This window comes from Pholcus phalangioides, unplaced genomic scaffold, assembly GCF_987345545.1.
Source record: "Pholcus phalangioides strain wild (caught in Gottingen) unplaced genomic scaffold, Ppha-v1.0 ptg000031l_1, whole genome shotgun sequence".
Lineage (NCBI taxonomy): Eukaryota > Metazoa > Arthropoda > Arachnida > Araneae > Pholcidae > Pholcus > Pholcus phalangioides.
Window position 1 is genome coordinate 9011173 of NW_028301621.1, and position 16267 is coordinate 9027439.

Here is a 16267-nt window from a genome sequence, read left to right on the forward strand (position 1 = left end):
ATTACTAAAGATCGCTCATAATTTCTGTTTCTATCCATTAAGCAAGATCAACTCCTCCCGCACCGTTTCTCTTTCGACAATTTTTTTAAGATCGCTGATCGTTTCTGTTTCGATCAATTGCTCGAGATTGCTCATAGTTTTTGTTTCAATCTATATATTACTCAAAAGATCGCCCACTAATAGTTTCTATTTCAACTGATTTCCTCAAGATCGCTCGCAGTTTCTGATGAGATAAATTCCCCGGTTGATTTCAACATAAGCTATGCTGTGATCTCTCAATTTATCCATTAACTCCTCGAAATTAACTAAAACTATTGTTGAAATGAATCATTGGTCAATTCGTCGACGCCAATCATAGTTTTGGTTTTGATTGGTTTCGGAGGAGGGGGGGGGGAAGGAAGATCAACAATATATCTTCAGTTCTAATAATTTCCTTAAGATTAAAGATAGTTTATACTTGATATTAGAGATCAATTTCTCAAGATCTAATATTTTATGTTCGTTTCGATCTTGTATTTTCGATCGTTTGATTGAGAAAATCCTCAAGATTAATTTCCTATTCAATTAGTTTTTGATTGATGATGATCTACTACCTAAATTTATTCTCAGAATCAACTCAGGATCAAACAGTTTCTATTGTGATCATTTCATCGAGCAAATTGTTGAGTTCAACTCCCTGATATCAACCTGTTTTTTATCGATCGAGATATTCATCAACTTCTTGATCAATCAGTTGCTGTCATGACCGTTTGATCGAGAAAACCCTCCAAATCAATTTCCTAATCAATCAGTTTCTGGTGTGATCATTTCATCGAGAAAATCCTCAAGATAAATTTTACGATCAATCAGTTTTCATTGTGATTGTTTCTCATAGAGAAATTTTTTCCTCAAGTTCAACAAACATCCTGATGATCAATCATTTTCATCTCAGAATAGTTTCAGAAACCAATTCCAGGCACCGATTCAAAATCGATCAATTTCCATAAATTGATATCTCATCATCGACCGATTTCTTAAAAAAAAATATTTCCAAACGGAAAAATACGAGACAACATTTGCGAATTTCCACTTCTGCACAAAATTTTTTTTTCCTTCAGGAGAGAAAAATTCCCCTCTTACAAATTCGCAGGAAAATCAAACTTTCCGAAATACTTCCAAGGCAAAGAAATTCCGATACTTCATTCAGATCGAAACTCTCTTTCACAGGAAATACTCCGTCTTCGATATCGGAATGTTACAGCAGTAGTAGTAAGTTAGTTCGAAAAAAGAGATAAAAACATGAATATTCATTTTCGCGAATTCGGTATGTACTAACCAGCTGGTACTACAACATCTATCTATACTTAACGATGTCGAAAGGAATCATCATGCATATACATTCATGTATATCCATCTCAGCACGAGAGCAGAAAAAAAAAGAAAAGAAGAGATGGCAAGAGCAATCCTTGATTTTTAATGATGGAATAGATTTCATAAAAAGAGGGGAGGGGAAAGTTCTCTGAATGTATCTCTCTCTCATCAGGGGTTAGGCTTTCGGCAAGAAGCTCATTAGAGATATAAGAAATATCTAAGAAAGAGCGATACAGAGTGATTCAAGCAGAGAAGCGCCATGACGTCTTTTTTTTTTCTTCAAGAAAAAGTAAAGAAAAAGACGATTTGAGCTCCATCTTGGCGAAATCTTGTGCTCTCTCTCCAACTGGAAAACACGTGCTTTGCAGAGGGAGATAGAGAGAGAGTGAGAGGGAATATATCGGCCACAAACCGAAGAGAGAGAGAGAAAGAGACTTGTTGTAGGTCTTCTCTACTTTTTTTATTGTATTTGTTTTCCTCTCATTTATCTGGTGTGTATTATCGCGATCAGATGTGCGAGATGACGATGACGAAGACTAGACGTTGTGGTTCTGCTGGATACTATATTAATCTATTGGTCCTCCTCATCTTTGGATTTCTCTCTTTTAGTGCCTTGTGTATCGCAGGTAAACAAACAGTTCCATTTTTTTAAAGTTTTTTTAAATTCTTAACATCTTCAAACCTGAGCCTAAACCGGCTATTAAAAAAAAATTTTTTTTTGATTGATTTGTGTTTGTTGTATGTCAAGTTGTCAAGTATGTCAAATGCCCTTTATAGAAAAAAATATTTAATAACTAGCTTTAATTAATAAAAATATATTATTTTAATTTTTTGATATTTTTTTATTAATTTGGGTCAATTTCAAGTTTTTTTTAGTTTTGAAGTTGAATCTTATTTGTTAGGTTGTTAATCAAAATGTTTTTTCTTTTCTTAATTTTTAAAAAATCTATTCTTCTACTAAAAATATTGTTAAATACAGTCAATTCGCAGTGAATCGAACTCCGATAACTCGAATATCTTGTTCAAGTCGAAGTTTTCACTCGGTTCTAGAACTTTCCCGTAATTTAATGTTAAAATTTTCCATTAACTCGAAGTTTTCGGGAATAAGATAAATTAGAAAAATTCCATTTAGCATTACAATTTAGAATTTGGCAACACAATTCAGAATTTGGCAACACAATTTAGAATTTAACAATGCAACTTGGCATTTAGGAACATAATTCAGCATTTAGCAATAGAACGGATTCATTTATCTGTTTGCAAAAAGCGAATAACTTTCTTACGAAGGAAAGACAAAAGACAGAGAGACAGTAAAAAATCTGCATTTTTTGACAGAAATTAATCATATACATAAACATTACGCATTATTTATAATTCGTTTCATTTATACGAGTATCCCATATGCGTCCGTTTCCGTAATACAGAGTTTGTACGTCTATAGTTTATTTCTAAATATTCTCATTCAATAACTAAATATGATTAAATTAAATAACTTATCTTTTCGAATTTCTTCATCTTCAGTAGCTTAACTTATTTTAATACAATATTCGTATGTAGCGCTGTTATTCTATAATAATTTTTTCCTACACTGAAATCAGAATTTCCGATAAGTCGAACTAAAGATAACTAAAGTTTTTTGTCGGCCACTGCACATTCGACTTATCGAGAAGTACTCATAAAACAAGTACAAACTCTATTGAAAAATATTTGTTGTCATACATACTCAGTTGATTTCCAGAAATTTTTTCCAGTTTGAATTTCGTTTTTAATTCCAAGTTTTAAATTTAATTTTTTAATTTTCTTTATTCGAATTCTCTTGATTCTTTAAGATTTGATAGTTTATTTTTTTACTAAATTTTTATTGATTACTTTTTGGATTTTCAACAGAATTTCTTTTTTTTTTTTCATTTTTGAGTTTTAATGTAAATTTAAAATTTAGTTTTTAATTACAATTTTATATGTTTATGAATTTTTTATGTCTGAGGTTTTCGAATTTAATTATTAATTTGATTTTTTCGATCGATTTTGTTATTAATTTTTATATTAATTGTTTCCCCTTTGTTGGTTATTATTTATAAATTTTGATTATTGTTAATTCCGATTAACGATCTGGCTTGTTTTCATTGATTATCGATGAGTTTCATGAAATCGATTATAACCAATAGCTTTATATTTGACCAAATAGCTTCTCTCCAGGTGATTTTTTTTTTCAAATTTTTTAAATGAATCAATCGAATCCTCAATGGCGATATATATATATAATATTGATCGATTTCGTTATAAATTTTTATAATCATCCGTTCTGCTACTGTTCGGCAATTTTATGCTTGTTTTGTTAGAAAAAATTTTATTACATCGATGTGACTGACCACTTTCCAGCACATACGATCAGTTATGAAAAATCGATTATAACTTGAATTTCATCAAATAGCTTCTCTCAAGGTAATTGTTTTTCCAAATTTTTAAATATTGTCAAGATCAATTTCATGAAATTTTTTCAATACTATTTAACAATTTTGTGTTTATTTTAATCTAAAAAAAAATTTATTATACCGATATGACCGATTAGTTTTCATTCATTATCGATCAGTTTGATGAATAGATTATAATTTGAATTTGATCAAATACCTTCTCTCCAGAGGGAATAACTGAATAAGAGATGAAATCAATCGATTCATGATCTCTCAATATTGTCTAAACTATTTTAATGTTTTTAATGTCGCTATTATTTGACAATTTTATATTTATTTTGTAGAAATAATTTTATTATATCGATGTGATTGGTTACTTTTCATCAATTATTGTTTAGTTTGATGAAATCGATTTCTTTGGTTGATGGCTCATCAATTAAATTTTAAAATCGATTGAATTTAATGTGTATAAATTTAATCGACTAATTTTTTTTCTACTTCAGTGCCTCGCGAAAAAAATTCATTTTCAAAATTGTCAAATCAACTAATTAATGATGTTTCAATATTGTCAACAGCGATTTCGTCGTTTTTCGAATCATCTGATCCACTACTCTTCGATAAGATTTTATTTTATGTTTATTTTTATGTCAATATTTTTATTATATCGATATGATCGATCATTTTTTTTCAGCAACTATCGATTAGTTTGATGAAATCGGGTTATTTTATTTTATCGATTAAATTTACCACGAATAAATTTTACTACTAATTTTTCTTCTTTGGTGCCTCGCACTAAAAATCAGTTTTAAACCAATTAATCGATAAACTCAATATTGTCGAGATCGATGAATCAGTAATTCAATAATCAGTAATTCATCAATCGATTTTTGAAATCGATTTATTAGATAAATCGATATGATTGATTTGTATTGGCATGACGGATCGGTGTTCGTTAATTATCGATCATTTTTTCGAAAGTATTTCTATAATCGATTAGTCATATTTTTATGGGCATCTTTTCTCAGCCACCTCGTTGGGCATTTTGCCTGTTGTGGCGTTGTATTTGTATTTGTATTTATAAATCAATCAATCGATGACCGATATTGTCGAGGTCAATTTACATATTAGTCCGTTAGTATCGATTAGTTCGTTGAAATCAGTGCCATTGGTTGACATTTCGTCAATTAAAAATTGAAATCGATTACGTGAATGAAGTTAATCAACTTATTTTTTTCTTATAGTGCTTTGTGTATTGCAGGAAAACGAAAAAAAAAAATTTCGTTCAGACTTTTTGACCAATCAATTGATAAAATCAATACATTCAGTTCCCGCTTTTTTTTGTGTATTTGTACTCGTCAATTTCGTTCAGAGGATTTTATAATATAGATGACTCCGTGTCGATCTGATTAAACAGTTTTATTGATTATTGATCAATTTGTAGAAAGTGATTCATTGATTAATGGTTTATTAGTGAATACGTGAATCAAATTTTTCAAGTCGGTTTATCGGTTAATGTAATGATTAACTGATTTCGCGAAGTCAGTCCGTTTCATAACTTAGTTGAAATATTCAGTTCTTGATGTGATGTCTAATTAATAACTGTATTATTTTATCGACTACACTTACTGATTAATAATCGATAAATCAATACAATCAGCCAACAGTCTAACTTATTTTCAGAAATAGTTTCGTTTTCAGTTTTCGATTCCAATTCTTTTCCTATGCAGAAAAATTGAAAAATATTTTTAAACGGAAAAGAAAATCATCTTTCATCAACAAAAACCATTGTTTTACCCAAATGGTCTCTAAAATTTGAAAGAAATTTCGGTGAAATCAATCGACTAAATCTTCACGGAAAAGTACGATATTTATGCGATCTTTATTCAATTAATTCCTGACAAAATTGAGATTTTTCTTCAGTTTTTTTAAATATGAATTTTTATGAACTTCAAATATATTTCTATAAACATTTGAAAGAATTGGAATGGTTGATTTAATTAACTCAATTAGACACTCTTTAGGACAATAAATTAAAAAAAAAGAAATGAAAATTTCACTTAAAAATTTTAATTTGAATTAAAAACGAAAATATTTTGCATTTTTGGAATTTTTTGTAGAAATTAAAAAAAAAAACTAATAAAAATTGAGTAAAAAAATAAACTATTAATTTAAATTTTGTAGAAGTGAATATTTTTAAAATTAAGGAAAAGGAAATATTTGGACTCTAGATAAACGAACAAACAAATAAGATTCAAATTCACAACTTAAAAATCACTTGAATTCAATTTTTTTTAAAATCACGATTTATGGAGTTAAATAATCAACTAAAAATGGGGAAAATATTTTAAATCTAAAGAAATCGAATTGAAAGTTTCAGTAAATTAAAAAAATTGTAATGATGAAAAAAATTCCTTTTAAAATTTCAAGCTAAAATCCCCAAATCTTTCACTTATAGCATTTCGCAATGAAATTATAAAGTTATCTTTGTCTTTTCTTAAACATGTCGGTTTCAATTCTTTTCTTATAATTTTGCAATATGGTGCCCATCCCTGCCAAAAAATATAAACAATGGAAATTTCACGAAGTTAAAAAAAAATAGAAATATCGGAAATGACTATAACATTGTCACTCCTTGACATTATTTCATCGAAGAAAATCACTATAACTTACGGTTACACATGATATAGATTTTCCAGTTGAATCGGTTTACGATTATGCCTAATATGGCCGTGGCCATGACCGTGATACTATAAAAAATAATAATAATAAAAAAGAAAGATGTCTTTCCGCAACAAAAGACACGTTCAACGAATCGTAACAAATCGTTAGAAACTGACACTTTTCATTATTTCTCAATATTAAAGTTGAATATGCATGGAACCTTCAATTATGTCATTATACCGTTTGGTTCCACTTCCATGGCTTCAAACGATCCAGTATTTTGTCGTTATCATAGGGTTTCTCGTATATATAAAAAGCGTTCATACAAGTCTTCGGGATCTAGACTGGTCATTCATACGACCGAATAGAAATCTTCTCGTAAATATGCAGAGAGGTCACTCCCCTTAACTACTTTTTTCCCGTTTTGAAGAAATAAGCAGCTGAATGGCGTCGGTCTGTGACCATGTCCTATCTTTCCTTCCGTATGAATTTGATTTCTTTTGTAAACGGCCATGAAATGATCGTAAAATTAAGACTATGATTTGTAGAAAGCTTATAAAATTTTCAGTAAGATTTATTTTGAGTTGATTCTCCTCCGGGCTTAGAGAAGGTATCCAGATTCACAGTATGAGTTCGACGTTCTGACTATCATAAATGGTTTCTCGTTAATTTATATTCAGCATACAATATTGAGACTTATTGAATTTTTACACTTTAAGGTAGCGTTACATATTTTCGAATAAAGAAACAAAGTTTTACAGAACTTCGTAATTATGTTCAAGTAGTAAGTCATAAGTTGAGAACCAGACACACAATGTTCCAGTGTTTCTAAACAATGTACTAAGCACTTGTATTTCTTTCAAAACAATGTTCCAGTTATTACTTACAATGTACGCAATAAATTATTATATCATGCACAAATAATCCCTAAATAGTATTAAACTCCCTAAATAGTATTAAACTCCCTAAATAGTATTAAACTCCCTAGTAGTATTAAACTCCCTAAATAGTATTTCCAAACAATAATCAAATAGGCATTATTTTCCTAAACAATATTTTCAAGCAAAGATCAAGTAGAAAAACAGCTTTACTTCTAAACTATACTCAACTGTTACAGCCACTTCCAAACAATGCTCAAGTAACAGCAGTTTTTGAGCAATGCTCGAGTAACAGTAGTTTTTGAACAATGCTCGAGTAACAGTAGTTTTTGAACAATGCTCGAGTAACAACAGCTTCTAAACAATGCTTTAAGCTGTTTCTAAACAATGTTATCGAAACATTTAAAAACACGTTTGAGGGCTCAAGTTTCCAAAGAATATCAATGAAACAAAATTTGCAAACAATGCTCAAATGAAATAGGTGTTTTCCTTAACGATGATGATTTTCCAATACCACTCAAGTAACATGAGTTTCCTAACATTGTTAAAGTGAGACAATGGTTTGCTCGCCAACAAAGCTCAGATAACAACGGTTCGGATTTTTCCGAACAACGCTTGAGAACCATTCAGTTCGTTTTTATTGGTTGAGGTGAGAGCAAAATAATTAGAATATCGCGCATCTAGACCGAGCGCGTGTCGAAATAGCTGAAGGAGGCCCCACAGTCACCTTTTTTCAAAGACGACAGACGTGGGAAAGAGAAAGGCTTATTTTAGTCCTAAGGGCAAAAAAAAAAGTGATTGTATGCAAGAGGAAGGTTTAATTTCAGAACTTTTCGGGCCACACTTACATGGTGAAGGCGCGCACACACGGCTGTTCTTTTTATGCACATTTTCCGCTCCCGCTCCCTTTCTCTTCCTCAAACTGGTGTTGAATAGTTTGTTTTTGCGTCTACTAGTAGAGCACAGAGCTCTACAGCTTACAACGTTTTAAATTTAGCTTAGTTCTTTGAGGCATGCTAATTCAACTGCGCGAGTCTCAAAATTCTCTCTCTCTCTCTCTGGGCCCCCCTTTTGACTGCTACACAATGAACAGTGTGAAAACTCATTTGAGATTCAGTTCCTGTGTTTTAATTAACTATAATGTCTAGGTTTTTTGATGCCTTAAGGGTCTTGGGAGTTCCGAAATGGTATCTCTGACGTTCGTTATATGGTCCGTTGAAACGTTCATTATTTGACTAATAGTTTGTCAGGAAGAAGAAGATTATTTTATTAACGTCATGATCATTTTGGTGATGGACAGTATCGTTTCTTCCAGTATGGCTGGTATCAGCCGATCCTGATCCATTCCGAAAACTCATCAAAGAGCTTCTAGAATGAAACGGCCCAAGAGAAACATTAGGCCAGCGTTTTTTACTCAACCTATCTCAACCCAAGGACCAGTAAAATATCTGAAACAGTTCGACGGACCACTTGTGCCCCGTATTGCGGGACATTCTAGTATTTTCCGAATTGTTTTTTTTGTGTCCAGTTTTATCAACGATACTTATTTAAATTTGTAATGTTAATACAATACTAAAATCGTGAATAAACAGCGTTTTCATAATTATTATGATAATTATGGCTATATAAATACAAATATTCATCATACGTATTTGTTATGTTTAACGGTTTTTCTTCAATGTTCCAGTGATTTTAACCACAATTAAGGATTTTGCAGACTTGTGGCAACGTTTTCGATGACAATTGGGGACGTCCCGTATTTTTCAGTATTTAAGATCCCAGATTCTCTTATTTTGAAATATGGTCATCTATTCATTTGAATGGTTTTTTTTTCGTTAAATACATTTTTTACTGCGATTTGCAGCAACCCTTTATTTCCCCCACCCTTCATCCATTTTTGCAGAAATTAGCAATTTCGCCCAAATTAAATTTTTTGGCTATAATCAGTGATGTTCCGTATTTAGAATCGCATTTTCTTTGATAGCTATAGCTCAAGGGCACGCAACCTTTTCAACCACTGGCCAAATATGCGGTATTTCTGCCATCCATGGGCCAGAAACTTCTGTGTATAGGGTGACCATATGGCCTGTATTTTACGAGACATTCTCGTGGTTTCGGTCATTCCAACATTTGCATAAAAAATATCCCTTTTTTTCAACGAAGCTTACTTGAATTTTTGAAATCGAGAATTGAGGTCATTTTCATGACATAAATTAATGCCTTTGACAGTTTTTTGGCAACTTTACTTGCCTTAGACATCTTTTCGGCAGCAATTGACAATTTCACTTGAATTTGATAAATTTTTCGCTGCAATTGGCAACTATATTTGTCTTAGTGAGACAATTTTTTTTTGGCTGTAATTGGCAACTATATATGTCTTAGTGAGATAATTTTTTTTTGGCTGTAATTGACAACCTTACTTGTCTTGGACAATTTTTTCCACTATAACTGTCATCTTTACTTGCCTTAGAGAGACAATAATTGTTTTTAGATGTAACTGGCAACATTTATTTGAATTAGATAATTTTTTGGCTGTAATTGGCAACCTTATTTGACCTAGACAATTGTTTTAGCTGTAATTGATAACCTTACTTGCATTTGACATTTTTTTTTTTTTGCGATAATTGGCGATATTCCGTAAGGATCCCAAATTCTCGTATTTTTAGGAAAGAAATATGGCCAGCCCAGGCTTTTATCCTATTGTGTGTGTGTTGATACTTTTCTACCGGAAGACCTTTCGCGGGTCGGAGGTTGTGCACCCCTGCTATAACTTTGTGTTCCTCATTCTGTTTTTTCCGTCAACATCAACTACCACTGACACCACTTGTAGCGAGAAACTGGTTCTTTGCTCAAAGATAGACGACGAGTCCGCTCTCCTTTACAGGTGTCTCATGTTCCAAGTGCAAACTCATCCGCCATATTGGATGTCAGGTTTTTGTATGTCGTGACATTCGGAATCATTTTTTAAAAATACATTTCGGTGTCAAACAGCATCGAACTTTCACGTTTGTCTGACGGAAATTCGGAAAAAACTCTAAACACTCAACCTTAAAAAAAGTAGCATTCGACGAGAATCTACACAGTAATAACAAATATCAACGCCACCACGGGAGAAACGAGATATCAGATAGGTCAGCCTAGTACTTCAGGGAGTTCTATCCTGTCCCAAAGTGACTATATGCCCTAGCGGGCTCATCCAGGGTGGTAAAAACAATTTTCTGCTTAAAGTGACGTCTAATCGTTGAAAAAAAAAAAAACGGCATAGAGAACAGTTATTTGCTGTAGCGATAATACTGATGTTACATTGCGTACTAATGGCGGATGATGAGTCGTCCTGGATTTTTCACAAAATGAGGATAGGCTTTTGGCATGACTTGGTGATAAAATGCCTCTAGGTCAGCATTCTTTAACCTCTTCATAGTTGTAGACGGGTGAAAGTAATCGAACAATTTTGCGGACCGGTAGAAATATAAGAATAAATTTATGAACCATCAAAAAATTAATCAATGGGAGGAAATAATTTGCTGGCCGGCAAAACCAAAAAGTAGGAAAAAATAATTTGCGGACCGGCAAAACCCCGAAAAGTATGAGAAATAATTTGCGGACCGGCTAAAAAACAGAGAAGTGGGAGAAATAATTTTCGGACCGGCAAAAAAAAACCTGATTTTTAGGAGAAAATAATTTGAAAACTGGCAAAAAAATAAACAAATGGGAGAAACAATTTGTGGACCAGCGAAAAAAAGATAAGTAGGAGAAGTAATTAGCGAACCGGGTAAAAAACAGATAAGTGGAAGAAATGATTTACGGACCAGCAGAAAATAAAAAAATGTATTAAAAATTTGTGTGTGGGTGAGTGGGCAAAATTTGTGGACCGGGGCATAAGATAGATAAGTGGGAGAAATAATTTGCGGATCTGCAAGAAAAACTAGATAAGTTGGAGAAATAATTGGCGAACCGGTTAAAAAAATAAACAAATGAGAGAAATAATTTGTGGGACAGCCAAAAATAAATAAATATAATTCGAGACCTGCTGTACGGCTTAGACAGAAATGAAAAGATTACGAATATAAGATTTGAAATAAATCTAAAATTAGTGACGAGGGATTAAAGAACGCTGCTCTAAGTAATGGCAAACATAGTGAGAGAGTTTCCCTGCCGTTTACTACCTGTAGTGCCATCTCGTGGAGGTTAAACTGCATCCGTTTACTCTTTATTAAATTAAACCTCCCTCTCAGAATATTTAATAACCAATTCTTTAAGAATTCCGAAGCATAATAATGAAAAAAAAAATGGTTCAATAATAGCCTTTTTTCATGGAAATGATGTTTTGGGATGAGTTCAAAACCGATATGAATCGGTCCAGCGGGGGAATCATTTGCCATTGAATTACATGATGTTCTTCTGTTGTGTGATAATTTTTCAATAAATATTTGCTTATCACGTGGTAAGAAAAAGAAGAAGAAAAGGTTTAGTACCCGGGTAATGGACTCATTAGTGACGAAGAGAACATCAAAAATCGATTAACTCCGATGATTACAGGTAGGGGGGGAAAAAAAAAAGAGTTGAGATAGTTTCGTATTAAACGTGGAATTAATTGATTCCTATTTCTCTTTTGCGTCATCGATGAATCTTTTCTTAACAGTGGTCTTACGAATGATAGGGAAAAACAAAACGAAAAACAATTAAAATCGCAACGATAAGAGTCACGTGGTTGTTCTCGTGAAATATCGAAATTCGGATGGAACTTTTGTTGTTTTCAGTGACTGTAGAGAGAGAGAGAATCGGTTTCCCAATCACTTATTTAAAACAATAGCGATTTCGTTTCGTCTCGACGTGATCGATTGTTGCGATCGATAAATGAGAAATTTTCCAGTGATTGCGAAAAAATGAGTTTTTTTGAAATATCAATTTTTGTTAGTATTTTTTGCTATGAGCATTAACAGATCTTGAATCAGGACTCGTTTTAATTAGAAAATGTGTGTGTGTGAGGGAATCCATCTTATGGATATATCAACTCTTTTCCAGTTCTCTATAAATTAGCATCTTGGGGGCTGAGATCGAGCGTCGATTCAGCCCGTCCCCCGTCCCCCAGAGTTGGAATAATATGAAAAAAACTTATCTGTCTCATATAAATACGGGATGATCCGATGCAGCGAAACAATAAGTCGCTTCTCCGACACATCTTCCTGGATCCTCCTGCATCGGCAGCTAAAGATATCTGCCCTCGGCTTTATTCGCAACTGAAGATGTCTCTCTTTGTTTCATTCGCAGCTGAAGATGTCTCTCTTTGTTTCATTCGCAGCTGAAGATGTCTCTCTTTGTTTTATTCGCGGCTGAAAATGAATGCCTCAGCTTCATTCGCAGCTGAAAATGGCTGTCTCGGCTTCATTCGCAGCTAAAGATAGCTGCCCTCGGCTTCATTCGTAGCTAAAGGTGTCTCTCTTTGTTTTATTCGCGGCTGAAAATTCCTGCCCCGACTTCATTCGAAGCTGAAGCTATCTGCTCTCGGCTTCATTCGCAGCTGAATATATCTGCTCTTGGCTTCATTCGCAGCTGAAGCTATCTGCTCTCGGCTTCATTCGCAGCTGAATATATCTGCTCTTGGCTTCATTCGCAGCTGAATATATCTGCTCTTGGCTTCATTCGCAGCTAAAGATAGCTGCCCTCGGCTTCATTCGCAGCTGAAGATGTCTCTCTTTGTTTCATTCGCAGCTGAAAATGCCTGCCTCGGCTTCATTCGCAGCTGAAGATATCTGCTCTCGGCTTCATTCGCAGCTGAAGATGCCTGCCTCGGCTTCATTCGCAGCTGAAGATGCCTGCCTCGGCTTCATTCGCAGCTGAAGATGTCTGCCTCGGCTTCATTTGCAGCTGAAGATGCCTGCCTCGGTTTCATTCGCAGCTGAAGATGCCTGCCTCGGTTTCATTCGCAGCTGAAGATGCCTGCCTCGGTTTCATTCGCAGCTGAAGATGCTTGCCTCCACTCAGGCGCTGATACAAAACGGGGCGATAGGGGGTGATCGCCCCTCCCAAGAGCCGGATAATATGGGAAATGCTTGTCTCGTAAAAAACACGGGACGATCCAACGAAAATACACACTGTCTCCCCTGCCAGCTTGTTGCCCTGGATTCGCACCTGGTTGAGATTCAAAAGAAACTAATAAACCAACCCAGTAGACATATTTCTTTATTTATTTACCAATCGCCGTGGAAAGTGTGCAAGGCTGCACTTTACAAAAATTGAGAAAGTAAAAAAAATAAAAATAATGATAATACAATTAATAAGAACACCAGGATGGGAAAAGCGATAAATTGAGACAGCTATTGTTATCAACTCATTCCCAGCGGACATCCCCTAACGACAGTTTGATGAACTAATTCCAGGAGGCTGAATTGGTTGAGACCAATGGTAACAATTTGCACTCATTCAGATAGGTGACACGACTGTATAACCTCAGACCCCAGCAGCAGCGTTATAAATTTATTATTGCGGGTGGAGTCACGGTTGCGTTTTAAACATATGATGATATACTGACCAGGGGGGGGGGGGTCTTCAACCTTTCGGACACGGCGGGCCCAATTGAAACTTCCCAAAAGCCCATAGACTACCTACTCACGTAATTCGGGTATTCTCATGTATGTAGAAGGGACCTCGAGTTAAATCGGGACAGAAATAATTCAAGACTTATTTATTCTGAAATTATTTCTTTTGTAAATTATCAATTATAATTTCCTCTGAAATAGTTTTTTTTCACTGATTGTGAAAAGTATTTGATTAATTATCGATTAAGTTGATTAATTCCGAGATTAATCTTAATCTAAAATCACTAAAAATGATTCTTTTATTATTTATACAAATACAAATACAATACAAATACAACGCCACAACAGGCAAATTGCCCAACGAGGTGGCTGACTTAAGAACATCATGGATCCCCGAGCCCCTACCAACTACTGCTACACCACACCCCCCCCCCCCGCGGAACCCCCCAACGAATCGGTACATGCGGGAATGTGCGTGTACGTGTAGTGCAACCTGACGTAAAGTTTGTTTCTGTGTAATGCTTGTTATGTGTAGTGCTGCCATCTGCCCCCAGTTTTACTAACTATGAGTGAAGTGTTATGGTTGAATGATTTACCGTTGTAGGACTGTTGCTCTCTGTGGCGAGACTTTTTAACGGGGAGATCGGCTCGCATTTGCGCCTTGAAGTTGGGAACCACAGAAAACCAACTTCAGCCGACCACCACTGTGGGGTTCGAACCCGGATTCTCGCATCACGAGTCCGGCACTATAACCACTCGACCACCACAGCGGCTGGCAGTGGGCTGGCAGTTAATTTGGTAACTCTAATTATTTATTTCGATAATTCTGGAAAATTATTTTCCTTCTCAATATATCTTGAAAAATCATTTCTTTCAATAATTATGCAATTATTCTTTCACCAATTGTGAAATAATTTCTATCAGAAATGAAGAAATGATCTCTCTCACTAATTTGTAAGTTCCTTTTTTTCACCAATTCTGAAATTATTTGTTTCAAAAATTATTTCTTTGAGTAATTCTGAATTTTCATCTCTCTCTCAATGCTGGAATTATTATTTTTTCATTAATTTTGAGTTTTCATCATTTTGTTCAGGAATTATTTCTTTCACTTTTTCTAGAATTGATCGTTTTTTTGAATGTTTTTAACCATTTTCTGAAAATGATCTGCGGGCCACACGACAAAAAAGCTCCGAGGCGCCAAATGTTGCTCGCGGGCCACGCATTGCAGATCCCTTCACTAAACTTATAACTCGGGTAGAAGCGATGGGACGGTAGCGTTATAGCCTCTTTTCGCTCCTGAGGTTGTACTGGGGGGCGAGGTTGTACCTCTGGAACAATTCAATTGCCATTTTACAACGTTGGCATAGTTTGTGCACTGAAAATTGATGAAGAATCAATATTTAATAAAATTTCTCGAACAACTCAAACATCAAAATTGAAATGAAAATTATATTTAATTACAATGTGATCACGGCAATACCTAAGATTTTTACTTTTCATTAGGAGAGTTAGCTCCCTCTATTGGGAACAAAAATAAAATAACTAAATGTACGCATTAAAGGCAACTGGAATACTACTACTACTCTTAAATATATATATGAATTAATTAAATATATATATTTTTTTAAATTCATAAAAAAAATTACGTGTATAGTAGTTGATGTGTACTAACAGTTGACGTGTGAAGCGTGATATTCGATTAAACGGGGAACTTCAACATTGTCTCTATGGGAGAAATTTCGGAGACGGAGTATTTTATCCTTGCAAGCGGGATATCCGTTTATCCGATTTGGGGATATCCGTTTATCCGTTATCCGATTGAGTGGGACCGACTGTATGTGTACTTTCATTTTAACGATTCTAATGATTCTTTTTTCCCACGTTAAGACACCTTAGGCACACATGAGGACCTAACTTAAATGGTCCAAATAAAGATATCAACCCCAAATTAATTAATTGATCAATTAATTAATTTTTTTTCTTTTTAAAGGGTATTTTGACATACAACACAAACACAAATCAGTCGAAATTTTTTTTTCTTAATCGTCAGTTTTTTGGCTCACGTTTGAAATCGACTGAAAATTGAAGAGGATGTAGCAATTCTTACACGCGATTTAATGATAGTTTCAGAAGCTGATTCCAACAGGTGAAGAGACGGTTGCGTTATTATGCATCTATTATGACAAGAGGAAAGTCAAGGTAGAATTATATGAACCGTAAACCAATGATAACGCAATAAAGTCAATCGAACAGGTGATCGCGACGTTAGCATTATGAACTCTTCCAACTGATTTCAACAGGTGAAGTTACGCGATAACGTTAAAAATTTATTGATGGCAGGTGGACTCACGGTTGCGTATTGAACAATACGATAATGTAAAGTCAAACGGGATGAGCGAATTTTCTGGTGGAAAAACTCCAGTCAGCT

At 34.2% G+C, this 16267-nt stretch overlaps 1 protein-coding gene across 1 annotated transcript in view; it reads left to right on the forward strand.

Moving 5' to 3' along the window:
* The first annotated feature begins 1535 nt into the window (after positions 1-1535).
* Positions 1536-16267, forward strand: part of LOC149067106 (carbonic anhydrase 2-like) — a 68163-nt gene continuing 53431 nt past the window's right edge. Inside the window, exon 1 of the mRNA XM_089252892.1 lies at positions 1536-1976. Within this exon, the coding sequence (XP_089109018.1) occupies positions 1862-1976 (115 nt within the window). The 5' untranslated portion in view covers positions 1536-1861. The remainder of the gene's footprint in view (positions 1977-16267) is intronic.